The sequence below is a fragment of the Stegodyphus dumicola genome, chromosome 9 (assembly GCF_044657685.1).
Source record: "Stegodyphus dumicola isolate Sdum_Otavi_A_Nest chromosome 9, ASM4465768v1".
Classification (NCBI taxonomy): domain Eukaryota; kingdom Metazoa; phylum Arthropoda; class Arachnida; order Araneae; family Eresidae; genus Stegodyphus; species Stegodyphus dumicola.
Genome location: NC_140776.1, coordinates 43,427,656 through 43,446,755, shown reverse-complemented (window position 1 = coordinate 43,446,755; position 19,100 = coordinate 43,427,656). Strand labels below are relative to the sequence as shown.

General features: G+C 33.1%; 1 protein-coding gene across 2 annotated transcripts in view; it reads right to left on the bottom strand.

Annotated features, from left to right (window-relative positions):
* Positions 1-19,100, bottom strand: part of CIA30 (complex I intermediate-associated protein 30) — a 39,490-nt gene that overhangs the window by 11,539 nt on the left and 8,851 nt on the right. For both annotated transcript variants that reach the window (XM_085823387.1, XM_035370269.2), the window contains exon 3: positions 6,146-6,331. In XM_085823387.1, the coding sequence (XP_085679513.1) occupies positions 6,146-6,331 (186 nt within the window). The remainder of the gene's footprint in view (positions 1-6,145; positions 6,332-19,100) is intronic.

Genomic DNA, 19,100 nt, shown 5'->3' with positions numbered 1-19,100 from the left:
AGAGAACCAGTGATCACAGTGTTGTGCGAGATGAGGAGGCTGCAAGCTCTGATACAGCTACTGCTCATAAATTTTGGCCAAAGTTCCAACAACTTATTACTAATTCAGAAGTCAAACAACAAAAATCAGCGTTATATTTACAAAATTTTCACAGGACTAGTTTCGATGGTTTTACCGAACCACCATCTTCAGCTGCAAAACCGCAAATGCACAAGATAGGAAATAATGATTAGATAAGATAAGAAAGCCTGGACAAGAATAAGCAAGTGGCGCCATCTGTTGGTGAAACCAGAACTAAAACATAATTTCTTTAAAGGCCGAAGGCAAATTTGGATTGGAATTAGGATCGTTAACTAGAACAGAAAGATTTTTATGAATGTGAAATGCTTCTAGAAAATCCAGTTCTCCAATGGAAGATGTTTTTTGAATAATTTTGGCAGCAGAAAAACTGAAAGTGTGGTTTTCGGACCAACAATGTTGAGCAACAGAAGACTTCTGTGTTTCCTTTTTTCTAACATATGCCTCATGTTCCTTGACGCGAAATTTTAAAGCTCTCTTAGTTTGGCGAATGTAAATTAAACCACACTGGCAAGGAATCCTATAAATACCCCAGGAATTCATATCCGGAATGGGGTCCTTGAGTATGGAACTCGGAATTTTATTGATGGGAGAATAAACAACCCGAAAGTTAAATTTCTGCAAAATACGTGCAACTTTATAGCTAATTGATGGAAAGAAGGGAATGACAACAGAATTTTTATAATCTCCTAAAACAAGAGTGTGCCTTTTAGTGTGTTGAGATGAGAATTTTTTAACTGCTTGATTAATAATGTTGGGTGGAAAGCCCCTGTCAATAGCTATTGCTTTTAAATAATTTAATTCTTCATCAAGGGCTAGTTTGGAGGAGCAAACTTGAAGAGCACGGAAAACATAGGAATAAAATGAAGCTAACTTTTGTTTAGTCGGATGACATGATTTAAAGTGTGGTGGAAGGCAAACCGATGAAGGTTTACGGTAAACCGTAGTACTGAAGTTGGATGTATTACGTGTGACCAGAATGTCGAGAAACGGAAGAGAATTGCAAGTCTCAAGTTCAAAAGTGAACTGAATAGCGGGATCAATAGAATTCATTGTTGAAAGAACTTTATTTAAATCATCTTTATTACCTTCAAACAGAGTAAAAGTATCGTCTACGTAGCGGAACCATGCCGGGAAGTTTAAAGTTTCAAACAATTTTGATTCATAATAATGCATGTAGATATCAGCCAGGATGGGACTGAGGGGGCTTCCCATGGCTAATCCCTCAGTTTGCTTGTAATATTTATTTTGGAAAACAAAATGTGTTTGTTTCAAACAGAGTTGAGTGAGAGAAATTAGCTCATCAATTTCGATGCAAGAGAAATGAAATTCGCGAAGTCTGGTTTCTAGACATCTTAATGCAACCTCCACTGGGACATTGGTGAATAATGATTTTACATCAAAAGAAACCATGAGTAAATTACTAAGAGAAATGTTTTTAACTTTTTTTACAAACTCTATTGAATTTTTTATGGTGTAAATGTTATTGTCTAATAGAGTTGAAAATCTAGAAACTAAATATTTAGCTAATGGATACGAGGCAGTACCTAAATTTGATACAATAGGGCGGAAAGGAATACCACTTTTATGAATTTTGGGAAGAGCATATAATCTGGCACAATTCGCAACAGAGGGGATAAGTGAATGTTTTAAGTTGCCTGAAATGATTTGCGAAGATTTGATCGCAGTTTTTATTTTTGACAAGTCCGAAGGTGAAGGATCTTTAGGGATCAGATTATATGGTCCTTCGTTTAAGAGTTTAGTGACACCATCGATGTAAGTGTTCCTATCCATGATGACTATCTGGCCACCTTTGTCGGCCTTTGAAATAATAATATCCGGGTTAGAATGAATTTCACGCAATGTAGCTCTTTCTCTCGCAGTTAGATTTGGTTTCAAAGGTTTATTATTGAATTTCACATTATGAGCGATAAGATGCCTAATCATTTCTTTCTGTGAATCTGAAACTTTACTGAACTTGAAAGCTTTTTCGATAGGAGCCAAAATCTTTGGAATTGAGGGTTTACAGGTTTGTGAGAAGTTAAAATTATATTTTAGAATTCTCTCTTGTTCTTCTGAAAGACTAACATTAGAAATATTAACTATTGGCTTGATGTTTACAATGGGAAGATTTTTTGAACTACTTGAACTGGAAGATTGTAAAACAAGTTTTTCGAATTTAACTGCAAGGGTGTTTTTATGACGGTTAACTGCATTCTCCGTTCTAGACCAAGACTTTTGTTCAAGGGCAGTGAATTTTGAATATGATTTAGCGAGTTCCAGATGAAGCTTATTGAGTTCACGTTCAATTTTGGACAATTGTTGACGTGTATCCCTTATGACGGACCGAAGTAAGGCAAGCTTGCAATTCAACAGAATTCTTGAAACGCGACTCGAAGGTTTTTGATTAGATTTGATTTGAATAAAATTGGGGATCAATTTTTTACATTTACATTTAAGTAAAAAGCCAAGATGATTCAGGAATTTTTGCTGTTTCAGGCAAAAATTCCTGAATCATCTTGGCTAATTTAGTGAAACGATTAACGGATGAAGGCATGATAAACAATACAGAAAATCAAACTAAATTAACTAAACAATAATAAAGCACACACAAAACAGCAGAAAAACCCCTCACTGAAATTAATAGAAAACAAAACGTTTGTAAGCAAAATGCATGAAAACAGACAAGCAAAGCACAATATCCAAATATACAAAATATAAACATAACTCGAAAATTGCAAAAAAGTACTTACCGAAACTCATGCAATCACAAAATGGCGGCCACAACACGTGCAAAAAAGAAAGCAAAAAATAAGCCTGTTTGGGGCTTCTATAATTAAGACACAATAACACGCCGAATAAATACTAATTCAGAAGTCAAACAACAAAAATCAGCGTTATATTTACAAAATTTTCACAGGACAAGTTTCGATGGTTTTACCGAACCACCATCTTCAGCTGCAAAACCACAAATGCACAAGATAGGAAATAATGATTAGATAAGATAAGAAAGCCTGGACAAGAATAAGCAAGTGGCGCAATAAGAATAAGCACGTAATACATCCAACTTCAGTACTACGGTTTACTGTAAACCTTCATCGGTTTGCCTTCCACCACACTTTAAATCATGTCATCCGACTAAACAAAAGTTAGCTTCATTTTATTCCTATGTTTTCCGTGCTCTTCAAGTTTGCTCCTCCAAACTAGCCCTTGATGAAGAATTAAATTATTTAAAAGCAATAGCTATTGACAGGGGCTTTCCACCCAACATTATTAATCAAGCAGTTAAAAAATTCTCATCTCAACACACTAAAAGGCACACTCTTGTTTTAGGAGATTATAAAAATTCTGTTGTCATTCCCTTCTTTCCATCAATTAGCTATAAAGTTGCACATATTTTGCAGAAATTTAACTTTCGGGTTGTTTATTCTCCCATCAATAAAATTCCGAGTTCCATACTCAAGGACCCCATTCCGGATATGAATTCCTGGGGTATTTATAGGATTCCTTGCCAGTGTGGTTTAATTTACATTGGCCAAACTAAAAGAACCTTAAAATTTCGCGTCAAGGAACATGAGGCATATGTTAGAAAAAAGGAAACACAGAAGTCTTCTGTTGCTCAACATTGTTGGTCCGAAAACCACACTTTCAGTTTTTCTGCTGCCAAAATTATTCAAAAAACATCTTCCATTGGAGAACTGGATTTTCTAGAGGCATTTCACATTCATAAAAATCTTTCTGTTCTAGTTAACAATCCTAATTCCAATCCAAATTTGCCTTCGGCCTTTAAAGAAATTATGTTTTAGTTCTGGTTTCACCAACAGATGGCGCCACTTGCTTATTCTTGTCCAGGCTTTCTTATCTTATCTAATCATTATTTCCTATCTTGTGCATTTGCGGTTTTGCAGCTGAAGATGGTGGTTCGGTAAAACCATTGAAACTAGTCCTGTGAAAATTTTGTAAATATAATGCTGATTTTTGTTGTTTGACTTCTGAATTAGTATTTATTCGGCATGTTATTGTGTCTTAACTAGTGAAGGGTTTCTTTCCCAGCAAGTATTTAATTGTGATGAAACAGGTCTTTTTTAGAAGAAAATGCCTAAGAGGAGCTACATCATGCAAAAGCGTTGCTGGGCACAAGCCAATGAAAGATAGGCTTACCCTCTTGTTAGAAGCAGAGATTGTAAAATCAAGCCATTGCTCATTTGCCACTCAGAAAATCCAAGAGTTTTCAAGAGAGCAATATGCAGAAAAACCAAATGAATGTGATGTGGCGAGTCAACAGCAAAGCCTGGGTAATGCAGCAATTTTTCATTGAGTGGGTGAATGAAGATTTTGGTCCCTCAGTGAAGTGACCTTCACGAAAATAAGTTGCTGATCAAGGATTTGCTCGTCCTTGATAATGCTCCTGTATACCCTCCAGAGCTTGAAAATGATTTGCTGGAGGAATTCCAGTTCATAAAAGTCAAGTTTCTTCCTCCCAAAATCACTCCACTTCTCCAGCCTATGAATGAAGTTATTTCCAACCCTAAGAAGCTGTATACGAAGACTTTTTTCAAAGGTATTTTAAAGTGACCAAAAATAGAAGCCTGACCCTCAGAGAATTTTGGAAGAATCATTTCAACATCCTAAATTGATTAAACCTCATTGATATGGCTTAGAAAGAAGTCTCAGTGGAGTTCAGCATGGAAAAAAACAGTGGCCTCAGAATAATACTAGGCCTCCTCAGACTTAGGTTTCAATCCTCAACCTGTGGACAACACAGTGCAGCTAGTCGAAGAAATTGTATCTCTGGGGAAAAGTATGTTTCTGGATGTGGATGGTGCTGATCTGGATGAGTTAGTGGAGCATAGTGGAGAACTTACAATGAACAAACTTAAAGAACTTCATAAGGAGCAGCAAGAGGCAGCAGAACAGCTTTCGCTACGGGAGGAGGGATCAGGAGATGAGGCCCTCTCTTCTAGTAAGATTTAAAAAAATGTTGGAAAAGTGGGAAGAAGTGAAAACTTTCTTTGAAGAAAGTCACCCTAATAAAGCAGTTTGTGGTTGCACCATGAAATTGTATAATGACAATGTAGTGTCACATTTTAGAGGCATCTTAAAAAGGAGACAGAAGCAAGTGTTATTAGATAAGTTTTTGGTAAAGCAACCTGCAACTGAAAGAAAGTTAAGTAATTATGACCCACAGCCTGCTTCCAGTGGGGTAAAATTCTCAAGAAGAGAGAGCCTTCCTGAAACAGAGGGGGGCCTCTTCTTCCCCACAGTAACTGGTTGGTTCGTCTTCCTCACATTCCTATTGCCAGTCAGGACTCTTCATAAAGGTAAACTACAGTTATATTATTTACCAGTGTTATTTATTAGAAAAATTTATTTTTATGTTGATGTTTTTTTTTGGGGGGGTGGGGAAAGGATTAACTGGATTTCCATTATTTTCAATGAGGAAGTTTTTTTTTCTACATACGAGAAATTCACTATAAGAGCTCAATGCTGGAACAAACTAAACTCTTATCTCGAGGTTACACTGCATAAAATGTGTATGCACATAATAAGTTATTTGGTACTTTCTGATTATTTGCACCCCATGAAAAGTCGTTAATGCACTAAAACTTTGTGAATCAGCCAAAAAATATTTGTGTAACTATCTTTACTCATAAATTGTTTTACTCATAAATAATAATAATAATAAATGTGATTTTATAATAAATAAGAAATTTTATGAAGGAAAAAGTCTATGCGCTCAATATTTACAATTTTACAAGTGATGGAAATGAAATAATGGCTAAATATAATGCAAGCAAATCCATATAACTTAAATGTGTGTAGTAGAATAGCTACTGCGACATGCATTTTCAAAAATACACTACAAACGCTACTGAATGTTGACACTGGGCATACAAATAATCAGAAAATGCCAAACCCGCCCTTTTTTTTTTTTCAGTTATAAGTCATTATTCTATTTCTTCAATGGAGAAGTACCAAAAGGAGTGTATTAATATGGTAAATAATTTAGAGTAGAGTAAACCAAATTTAATATGCATTTCACAAAATTTGCTAATATGATACTGACCCGTATGACTTGCCAATATGGACCACCATGAGTATGAAATGTATATGTGAACATATCAAACCAAGTAACATCAAAGTACATTCCTAGACCTAAATTAATAGCATAATTCCGACCATCTCCTCTTACTCGTAACTCTAAGTGCGTAAAGCATGACCAGAAAAAAGTATCATCACGCAGAAATGATCTCTGAAAAGAAAAATCTTTATTATAATAAATGCATGTAATTAAAATCTCAATACAAATATTCAATATAAATGTTTTATATCAGCTAATATTATGCTGTAATACATATAAATTATTTGTATTTATAATGCTTACAGGTATGATTCATACATTCAGAAAGCAAAATTATTTTGTTCACACTCAACATTTGTAACTCTTCAAGATGTTTCCCAAGGTACATTACACAAGGTGACTAAATTACACCCATGAGAAAGGAGAAACTCTGCTAATTTCCCAGAAACACTTCCAGAAAACACTCCTAGAGATGAAACTGATGGTCTCCTACACCTCTTTGCCTTACTTCCAACCTCTGGAGAGAGCAGATACAAATATCCATGCCTTTTCCAGGATTCAAAATTGGACCCAAAGCTAAGATAACTGACTGTCTACCTTACCACTATTGTTAAAATACTGAAAAGTTATGACAGCATGCATTTCAAAAGGGAAACATAACATAAAATTATCTAGCTGCATAAAAATAGGAGCAGAACCTAGAAAGAGCTTCTCTTCCCATAAGTGAATTAGTCATAACTACACACTTTGGATGTATGGCAACATTCTTTACACTCACATTTCAGTGCAAGTTTGACAAACAGGGGATATATATAGTTATATATCATTTATCATAATTTGAATGCAGGTAGATGCTAAAAGGATAGAGATTGTGGAATGCTGAGATTTTTATGGATATCATATGTAAGAAAATATAGCAAATATATAAATTTCAGATAAACACCCACAGCATGCAATAATAATAGATATGTTTAAATATAAGAAGATTATTCATCTATCAAAGTGGGAGATGCAGCATCAAATCACATCTCAATTCAATTTTGAATCAGTCAGTATAAATCAATTAAGCAACATGTATGGCACACATGGCTCTCAATTTGTAGTATGCTGAATATTCTGTAAAGCTGTAATTTAAGTATGCTAGTATGATCATTAAATCTGGTGTCAAAGTCATTAAGTTGTCATATATTTCATATGCCATATTTTGTGTTTTTCAATAATGATACATAAAATATATCAATACATAAAAAAAAAAAAAAAAAAAAAAAGAGCTTGCTCTATCAAAGAAATACCTGTGGTTTTATCTACTATTATACAAAAACATTTACTTTTTAAATCAAATTTAACATTATTTTATTGCAAGTATATATAGTTTTGTTTTGTATTTTAAGCAATATATAGGATGTATCATTAGCAGATGATTTAAAATGCTTTCCCAACATTTCATCTCCTGCATCAATTTGGAATTTCCATCATGATGGTTGTGTTTCTTGCTTTTCTCTGTTGTGTTAATTTGACTATAATCATGATGATCTCTTAAAGGAAGTCTATTTCTGCCAAGAAAAATACTATTTTTATATCAGAGCTAATTTTTTAAAAATATTTTCTTTTACCTGTCGAGCATTAGTAACAGTATCAATAATATTTATTACAGTGTGTTTATGCCTTTGAAAAATATTTCTTAAATTATCAGAAGATAAGGAAGAATCTGTGTGATATTATTTTTCTTGATTTTCAGAGATTTTGAAGTTTTCTGTTAATTTGTGCCAGAAATGAAAAGGCTGAAAAATTAATTATCCCAATGGTTGATTGTTTGATTTCCTGCATATTCCTTGGCTAAAATTATATATTTACAGTAAATTACATCTTCAGTTGTATAATAAGTTACGAGATTCTAACAAATTATATCGAAATTTCCACTTCACTCTTTCATGACCAAATAAAAAGCTTAGAAATACATATCTGGTTATTGGCATCCAAAAACCTTTCAAAAATATTTCTTCGTCAGTAAGCTTAGTATTGACATAATTTGATATGTTATATTTTTCAAACTGTGGTGTTGTTTTTATACCAACTTGGATAATTTTTGAAGAACAGTGATTTCTTGAGCTCTGTATTTGTATTTCCATTTCCAATTCAGGCAGGTGATATTCTACTTCTTCACTATCATTTAATGTCCACTTTTCTGCTTCAAACTGGTGTTTGGAATTTTTGCAAGGGTGAAGTTATATCAAGTTAAAACAACTTAAAATTTTTAATGTTATTAATCCAAAAAGGGGCTATTAGTCTCGAAATGGGATTTTGCATCAGTTCCCTAGTCACAGTTCACAGTCAGTTCACATGGTGAATCATTTTTTAAACTGTCGCCACCAAATAACATCCTGTATTATTTTTAAAGATATTAAACAATGAAGAATTGCTATGTATGTATGTTGCTCACCTTTGTGAGAAAATGCAGTACCTAGAGCCATCAAATTTTGAATGAATAGTCGTAGATGAATGACATAGTCCAAATTTTTTGTAGTCAAATTTTGAATAATGCAATGTGCACTTGGAAACCCTAATTTTGAATTTAATATTTCAGATTTTGTAAAACTTTAACAAACTCAAGGATCTAAAAGTGAGCAGTTTCAACATTGTATGAAATAAAACATTTTTATCTCCAGCATACGACACTATGTGTCGGAAATTCTAAAATTATGCTCTATTTAAACATTTTGTGATTTTGCTGTTGAATTGAATTTTCTGTGGCATTATTTTATGTGGCAACATGATATTTAAAGTTAACAGAACATCTCTACATATAATAAAAGAAAGAGTATGTCTGTGTGTGTCTTTTGCTCGCCCTGCATGTAAGCTAATAGACCCACGGCTACGAAATTTGGTACATAGGTGCATCTAGACAAGAGCCAGTGCACATTGACGCGATTTTTTTGAAATTCGAATTCAAATTTTTTAAATTTAATGTTTTGTGATGAAATTGCGTCATTTTGAGATATAATGGGCTATAGGAAAGTGAGATTTTACTCTACACACTCCATTTTCACATCGTCATGAAACGTAGGCACTTAGCTATTTTACGAACTTAAAATAAATTTCGTGTTTCAATAAATTGATTAAATACGAATTTATTTAATAAATGGAGCTTAACACCTTTAAACAGGATTTTTTCTAAAAAAGTTTATTTTTAAAAATGTAATGTTTATTTTTCTTTGATTTTTGGACACGTTAAACTTTCATCCTTGCGACTGCTTTTACAAAAAGAATTTTGGAAAAATGATATTTTGTATTTTTAAAAAAATTTTTTAAATGAAGCTTCCGAGTACACTTCTCACATCTTTAAAAATGTGATTTTGGCAACAATTTTCCTTTCTTATTGTTGTTGATAGATTTTTGATGAAATTGCATGATTTTGAATAGTTTCATTCTTATAGAAATATGGGTTCGGCAACAATTTTTCATTGTATTTCTTATGTCACTGTTTTTAAGAGATTGGCATACTTCATTGTCATATATATATATATATATAATACATTTTTATTGATTTTTTTTTTATAAAGATGTTCTGCAGAGTAAAATTCTGCGCGGAATTTTTTGTTTTTTGAGTTTCTTTCATGTTATTTTTTGCTTATTTCACTGTTTGTACGATATTGTAAAGTTTTGCATGATTTCTTTTCTTCAACGGAAAGTTGGTTAATTTTTTTATTAGGATAATTAATATTTGTATTAAGAGATATAGCTTATTTCATTGTAATTTTTTTCTCTTGAAAATATAAGATAAAATATCGTTAATTATACTTCGCTTTTCAGAATTTTTTGTTTTTTGTATTCTTTTATGTTATTTATTGCTCATTTCACTGTTAAGATATTGAAAAGTTTTGAGTAATTTTTTTAGGAAACAAAGTTCTTAACCTCCTTTATACCATTTGAGTTCTTAAGATTTTGCAAAGGGAAGTTGGTTAATTTATTTATTAGGATAATATTTGTATTAAGGGATATTGCTTATTTCATTGTAATTTTGTTATATGTAATAACGTTTTTTTTTTATGAAGTTGTTCTGCAGAGTAAAATTCTATGCAGTTTTAAAATTTAATGTTTGGTGTTTCCTTCAGCCATTTCTCTGGTACATTTAAAAGCCAGACGATGGCTGGCAGCAAAGCTGCTAGTTAATAATAAAAAGGGGAGGGGAGAAAATATTTTTTTTTGTAAGCCATCTTAGAAAACTAAGCACTGATATGATAAACTTAAAAAAGACTAATAAAAATAGGAAAATGTATGCCAAAACTTAATCCTGCATCAAAAATTCTAAGCATATACTGATATGTTGGTTTTAAAATTTTTGCAATTTTGCTGTCGAATTGTATATAAGTGCGAAGAAAACAATGCTTTATAACAAAGATAAAAAGACACAAAGAAATAAGTTAGCAGAAGTGAGTGCAACAACAGACTGGTAGAGTGCAAATCAGTGAGAGCATACAATAGCTTAAAAAATTCTTTTGGGTGATCATATTCTTTTTTTTTTTCAAATTAAAGTAACTTAAAAGCGACTGCTGTTTCATCTTGCTCATTGTCGAATTGAAAAATTAAGAAAAACATTCAAACAAATTTAAAGATATAAAATTAAAAACTAAACAATTTGAGCAAAAGAAAAGAGATTGAACCAGATTTCCTGACTACTATCTGTTTATGAAAATCAAGAGCTGAGACTATCGCTCGTGGACAATTCAGCTCCATAGGGGTGATATGCTGAGGTCTGCACTTTCAGAAGACCTATTTTGGTGCTCATAGATCACTATCTGCTAAAAAAGAATTAATTCTCCTGTAATTCTTTCCTAGGAAACTGTTGGGTGGAGAGAGAGGGAACATGTTCTACAGACAGGGATGTCTTCGTCTACAAACACTGATCCAGAGGCAAAAACTTGTCTGCTCTTTTTTTCATAAATTGATTTAGATGGAATCATTTGTTCTCTTCATAATGAAAACATTTTAGGCATGAAGAGAAGCAAGAACAAATTTTGTGGGTGGGAGCATATGTCCCTTTACACTATCTTGGGTATGTGCCACTGCAGTAGCACACAATTTATTTTGTTTTAAATTTATGGTTCTAAAATCCATGATTCAAGGCAAAGTAGAATATCTAAAGTAATTAAGATACTTATTTATGTACTAGCCTATCCATGAAACTTTTGCAAAGTGCCAGTTATGGATAAGCATTCATAACAGCAGCACTGGCGCAAGGTTATCTGGCGCCCGAATGCAAAATAGCTGAAGTCCCGGCCCCCCCTTTTTAAATTTTTGTATAGGAAAAGGAAGTTTTGAAGCATTTGTTGAATTTTTTTTTTAGTTTATCGAGAATAATATATTTTTCTGCATTTCATATTTACAAATTTTTCTATAATTTCTTTTACATCTATTTCTTGACAAATTTTATTTTCAATGGCAATCAGCATTAGATTTATAAGCCTTTCCTGCGATATGTTTGACAGTAAATATGTTTTGATCAATTTTAATTTGGAGAATGATGTTTCGCTACTAGCAACACTAACAGAAATACTAAGTAGTATTCTCAATATGAGCTTGAAGTATGGGAAGCATAAATTGTTTGACACAATTAGTATCGAATGGGTCATTCATACTGGCTGTAAAAATGTCTTTTGAAGCTACTGTTTTGTCATAAAGGTGTTCTGCGTTAATATTTTTATTGTCATCCCACTTAACAGCTTTTCTAATTTACTGTATTTTATTTTCAGATTTGCATTATTGATTTCTGATAAATTACCCAGAAAACTAAAATGATCACAGTGATTTTTCATTGCATCAAATCTTTCATTTAAAGATGTCCAAGCAATATCCAGAATTCCAAAAAAGACATTTGCCGTAAACTTCTCTTCTGGAGATTGAGGGAATTTGTCAACATGTTCGTAATCGAAGTGACATTTCTTTTTCCTTTGTCGGACTTCTTCAACAGTTTTAAACTGCGGCTCTCAATCCACTTCTTCACTAAGTTCTTTAGCTTTCTCAAGAGTACTTTTGTAATTGATGTCACTTCTATATTCTTCATGTACGCTTTTAAGTTACTTATTGCCTTTAAGGCTAATGTAACATGCAGACCTTTTTCTTGCAGTTCTTTGCTGAAGGATTAATTCTGTTAAGCAAATCATGCCAAAGTATCAAGAAACTAATCAATTTATAATATTTGCTTTCGGAACACAGACTTTGTGCTTTATGTTGCACTTCTTCTGAAAAGCATTCACCTTCGGTATTTCAAAAAGAGCATAATAGATTACCTCTTAGTTGATATCTTAAAGGTCGAATGGCTTCAATTTTGCTTTCCCATCGAGTGTTTGAGAGGGGTTTTAAGGTTAAACAGGAAATGCTTTTTAAAAGAACTGAAAATCAATCATTGTATAATTCTTGAATTACCAAAAAAAAAAAAAAAAAAAAAAAAAAAAAAAAGAACCCTATATCTGCATTTACCTTTGCTACATCGTTAATCATTATATTTAAACTATGAACATCACAAGGAACATAAAATGCAGGAGGATTTATTTTTTAGATATTATGCTGAAGATCATTTTCCTTTCCTTTCATATTTGTGCCGTTGGCATATCCCTGGCCTCTCATATCATCAAAGAGAATGTTCCACATTTTCAACATTTCCGCTACTGTTTAGGCCATTACCTGTAGAATCATCAACTTTAATAAAGCCTAAAAGTGCTCCTTGATTTCTGATACTCCATCATTGCAGAAGACAAAACATATCACGACAGTCATCTGTTAAGTTTTGCTAATATCGGGAGTACAATCTAAAAATTTATAATAATACTTGGCTTAAGACACACTAACATGCCGAACAAATACTATTTCAGAAGTCAAACAAAAAAAATCAGCGTTATATTTTCAAATTTTTTTCACAGGACTAGTTTTGATGGTTTTACCGAACCACCATCCTCAGCTGCAAAACCGCAAATGAATGAGATAGGATATAATGATTAGATAAGAAAGCCTGGACAAGAATAAACAAGTGGTGCCATCTGTTGATGAAACCAGAACTAAAACATAATTTCTTTAAAGGCCGAAGGCAAAGATGGATTGGAATTCGGATCGTTAACTAGAACAGAAGGATTTTTTTTTAATGTGAAATGCCTCTAGAAAATCCAGTTCTCCAATGGAAGATTTTTTTAAATAATTTTGGCAGCAGAAGACTTCTGTGTTTCCTTTTTTCTAACATATGCCTCATGTTCCTTGACGTGAAATTTTAAGGCTCTCTTAGTTTGGCGAATGTAAATTAAACCACACTGGCAAGGAATCCTATAAATACCCCAGGAATTCATATCCGGAATGGAGTCCTAGAGTATGGAACTCGAAATTTTATTGATAGGAGAATAAACGACCTGAAAGTTAAATTTCTGCAAAATATGTGCAACTTTATAGCTAATTGATGGAAAGAAGGGAATGACAACAGAATTTTTATAGTCTCCTAAAATAAGATCCACCACACTTTAAATCATGTCATCCGACTAAATAAAAGTTAGCTTCATTTTATTCCTATGTTTTCTGTGCTCTTCAAGTTTGCTTCCCCAAACTATCCTTTGATGAAGAACTAAATTATTTAAAAGCAATAGCTATTGACAGGGGCTTTTCACCCAAAATTATTAATGAAGCAGTTTAAAAATTCTCATCTCAACACACTAAAAGGCACACTCTTGTTTTAGGAGATTATAAAAATTCTGTTGTCATTCCCTTCTTTCCATCAATTAGCTATAAAATTGCATATATTTTGCAGAAATTTAACTTTCGGGTCGTTTATTCTCTTATCAATAAAATTTCAAGTTCCATACTCAAGGACTCCACTCCGAATATGAATTCCTGGGGTATTTATAGGATTCCTTGCCAGTGTGGTTTAATTTACATTGGCCAAACTAAGGGAGCCTTAAATTTCGTGTCAAGGAACATGAGGCATACGTTAGAAAAAAAGGAAACACAGAAGTCTTCTTCTGTTGCTCAACAATGTTGGTCCGAAAATCACACTTTCAATTTTTCTGCTGCCAAAATTATTCAAAAAACATCTTCCATTGGAGAACTGGATTTTCTAGAGGCATTTCACATTCAAAAAAATCTTTCTGTTCCAGTTAACGATCCGAATTCCAATCTATCTTTGCCTTCGGCCTTAAAAGAAATTATGTTATAGTTCTGGTTCATCAACAGATGGTGCCACTTGCTTATTCTTGTCCAGGCTTTATCTTATCTAATCATTATATCCTATCTCGTTCATTTGCGGTTTTGCAGCTGAGGATGGTGGTCTAGTAAAACCATCGAAAGTAGTCCTATGAAAATTTTGAAAATATAACGCTGATTTTTGTTGTTTGACTTCTGAATTAATACTTGGCTTTTCGAAGAGATAGTAAGATTTTCTCTCTTATACTACTGCCAATAATTTGCAGCATTTCATTTTGACTATCTTTGTTTAGATAACGACTTTTCTGCTGCTACCTTTAGGTCTTTCTATGCAAAATTATATAACTGGGTCGAACTTTGCAAACAGCAAACAGATCCATTAATTTTAAGACATTTCCATTGTATTTTTGGTACAGCTCATCAGATGAACCTCGAAAGGCTAAATTCTGGCTGCCAAGAAATTTTGTGATCTCAGTCTTCTTAAATACACTTGACCAATGTTTTTGTTTCATTTTATACATCTCTTGTGTTTGGGAGTCAAATGTTTTATTTTTCAAATTTTCTCAAGCAAGAAATATTTCATATGTGCTCTAATAGTCTCGTGCCTATGCAAGGCTTTAGATGCATTTATCCAATCATTATAGCTTTTTACGAGGCTACTACTGTCATTCGGTGAAAATGTCTTGCAACAGAAGCAAAAATCAGAATTTTACTTAAGAAATATAATAGCCATGTACGGGAAACTAATTCTCCGTTTTCCATTTTTCTGTTGTAATATGTATCTCTAAATTTAAGTCCATTAATACTTTTCAGATACATTAACCTTTTTTTTTTAAAGGCCTCCATTTTAGACAAAGTCATTCTCACTTTGTCGCTAAGAGTTGGCCACTTTGGAGGTTCATCAAATCAATATGAGGAAAGGAGTTTTCATTTATGCCAGTCTCTTCCATCGAAATATCTGGGTAATCTTTAACTTCCGATTCATTTAATTCCATGCTTGGATCATCATTCTCTTCCTTTGGCGTTACGTCAGTCCTTTCAATAACTTCATCCAATATAGCTGATGTTCTTTGGCTGGATGATGTCTGTTCTTTTGTAATTGATTCTGATGCTGATTCAATGTGAACATCATTTACATCCGAAGTAGTCTTCATCTTTTTTATGAAGTGAGACATTGCGTCTGCCTGCTTCTGAAGGTCAGCATCTTTCTCAGCTTTGTGTGTATGCTTCTGCGCACGGGATGGTTCTTCTTTGTTTCCATATTATCAAAATTTTACATTCATTTAAATTTAAAAATTCAATTTTAAATATTAAATATCTAATCCTTCTTTTAAAATAAACCATAACATCAGCTAAATATAGAATAAAGATGAAAAATAAAATAAAAAAATTTTTTTTTAAATTGTAGATAATGAAAAACTAAAAATAATAATAATAAATAAATCAATAAATAACCTTTATCATAACTTTTTCGAGCAGCTGGTGAAAAATTAGCGTCTTTCTAACAAACGATAAGGAAAATTTTGACCTTCTGATGAGTCAAACTTAAATGCTTGTCAAGAGCTCAGTGTACAATGATCCCAAACCCTCTCTCTTCCCAATCACCAGCTAAGTCTTACCCAATCCATCTGTATACCAGCACAACAGCACCGAAAACAAAACAAACATATCAGTTCACAGCTAATGTTAATCACATAATAATGCCCCTGTAAATATCCCTCCCCTGTACATTCAACAGCTTTATGCGAAGTTGTTGTACTCCTGTACACATCTTTCTTTTTGATGTTGCACTGCATTACCTTTTATAACTGAATTATTGTGAAATTCTAATGTTGATTTTTGTTTGTTACTATCCTCAATCTCGTACATGCTTCCAATGTTTTATTGTATTGTTGTTATTCGTTTTAATATATCACCAGTCAACAAAAGCTAGATTTTTAAAAATATCACAGATGTTTGGACATAAAATTCATAGACAAAAAAAAAAAAAAAAATTCTAAACTTCGTTTTACCAAAATTTTCATCAAGATGGAATCAACAGATGCTGTCGCGGAAGAGCGGCAACAAATGGTCCGATTTCCCAGATGTAAATACAACCTCTTAAGTCTTAGCAACAGATAGAACCACTCTCGATTTCCCCGATGGAGGAATACAACCTCTAAAGTCTTAGCAACAGATAGAACCATCCTCGTGTAAACCTCATTTTGAAGTTCAATTTTCTATGTAAATATTATTCATGCATTTTGAAGAAACAACCATTAAAAATACCCCTAAAACCCCTAAAATTAAATTCAATATCTGAAATGCCTTCTAGTTGAGCAGATTCAGATTTTCTCCAAAGAATGACAGGGAGGTGGGGCAATGCATACAAGGCATGTAATTGGAAAATTTCAGAGGATGAAAATGCAAAATGTTTTTCTAATATACAAAAAATATATGTTTACACCTGGCATGAATTCTACTGTGCGTTGTAAACCCAAGCTTAAATGACCAATGCAGACAATTCTGTTTTTAGCTCCAAGGAACTAATCAAATTTTGAAATTTCAACCATTAACAAGAAAGACATGGTCTTGTCCTCAAGAGCATCTGATGCAGCATTTCCCAGCAGGGTACGAGGCGAAGTCCCAGAAGCCAACTTAATATTAAAAAATTTAATGCAGATTCTCAATGTTTTATGAAAATAACTGAATGTAAAACTCAGTTCTTTACCTTGGGGCCTCTGCCTACGTGTTTAATGGACAAGCTCCTCAAGGGCCTTTTTTATATACCTTTGGCCTTTCTGCACAAACACAAAAAGCTGCTTAATTGGGAGTCTAGTCATTAAATAAATTATATAAACATTGAGAATTTGGACTTAGACCGATGCTACCTGCTTTCCCATGATAGAGGAAAATAAATCCTCTATAATCCATGAATTTTCGTTCATGCAAACCTTGCCCCCCCTCTCCAACTTCAGTGAAGAAAATGAAAAGTTGGCGCCTGTATACATTCTTACATGTGGCAAAATGACAAATTTGTCCCCATAGAAAGGGCTAATCAATTCCCCTCCTTCCCACTCTCAGAAATATTTTCTATGGTAAAAAAGAAGCAGTATTTCAGTGTATACATTTTTAAAACAAAAATATAATAAAATCGATTAAATAAAGATAAATAGAAATTGTATTAAGTGAAATAAAATAAGTACATACTTCATCAAATGGATTTTGCTTTGCCAATAGTAGTAAGGTTATTTTACATTGAAAGTTTTCTTAGCCAACCATTCAATAAATACGCAGAAGGAATGTGTAGATGATACATAACATGTGGCTTTCTAGACAAATGGAAAATGACCATTAGATGGTACTAGGTGCTCAGAAGGGTTATTTTGAGTAGTGCACAATGTCTGCGGGTGTAGTTGGTGTAGGGTATTACCTAGATTAAACTTACTCACAGTTTGAATTCCCATGCCTTTTGGAACTCGAACATCTTTGTGTGGCATTTCATCTAACGACTGATGGTTGGGTGGCAAGGTGTGAGGAAAGGTGAGGGGCCGAAACGCCCATGATCCCTGTCCTGTGTAGCATTCAAGGTACATTTATTTTTCTTCCCTGGTAAGTGCACATTCTTCTGCATTAAAACAAAACAAACAACCCCCCCCCTCTATGTCTTTGGCTGGTCGGCGCCTGCCTGCGAAGAAGGCTTTGCAGGCCCGCTTTCGCTGGCTCTGCATAACACACTCAGAAAATCTGCACTTTCATTTGATGCACTCCTGACTGATTCTTGATAAGCTACATTTTGTTTTTATGAACACGGATATAAAGTAACTGTTATTGCTGTATTTTCTTTTACATTCTGAAATATATATATATATATATATATATATATTTGGGATGTGCTTTCTAAAGTAGCAGTAGATTATTTTTAAAGTTATATTATCCTACCATCTAAGACAAAAGAAAGTGCATTAATAATGTCATATGGTAAGCTTAATATGGCTGACAAAACAGCAATCAACTGGAATAATTACTTGCAAGAGGTTTTTATTGAAAGCTTTTCTAAACACAGCTCTAAGTGAAATCAGAGGGCTTAACAGAATAAGTAGAAATTGACAAGTCTTTTTATGAAGAGTAAAATCCAAGCAGGTCAAATACTGATTGTTAATTAAATAAAGAGATGTCATTTTGTTCAGAATTCCACAGGAATAATTGGTGCAATTTTGGCAGGATTTCCCCCAACCTTTTTGGTTCAATGGTATCAAAACTTCAAGGGCAACATGATAACACATACTGCAATTAATGATATATAAGATTAAGCTTAAAAGTAATTTTTTTTTCATAATTTAAAATTCACAGGCATGTACCACATGCCCTAAGAGGATGCCCCTGATGCATTTTCAAAAGCACTCTTCTTTTATGTTGATCATTTTTATTTGCCTCTACAACAGAATTTGTTACCATGCTGAATTTAGCACAAAGTGAATGCAAAATATGCAAAACTTCTGCTGAATGGTACATTTATAAATATATCGAAAATTTTGTTTTAATGCTGATGATGACATACAAGATGGTACTAGTGTATAAAAAATGAGATACATTCATCGTCAGCTATTTTATTTTTGACTTAGCATTATTTGAGCAAACATGCATAGCTAAAGTGATGCAACTGCTACATTCACTATCTAAAACTTGTAATGAAAAGGCAGTGAACAACATGTTAACAGAACAAAGAGCGAGAATTCCAAAAAGGGAATTAGATTATGAATGATGATGTATACTCTTTTTT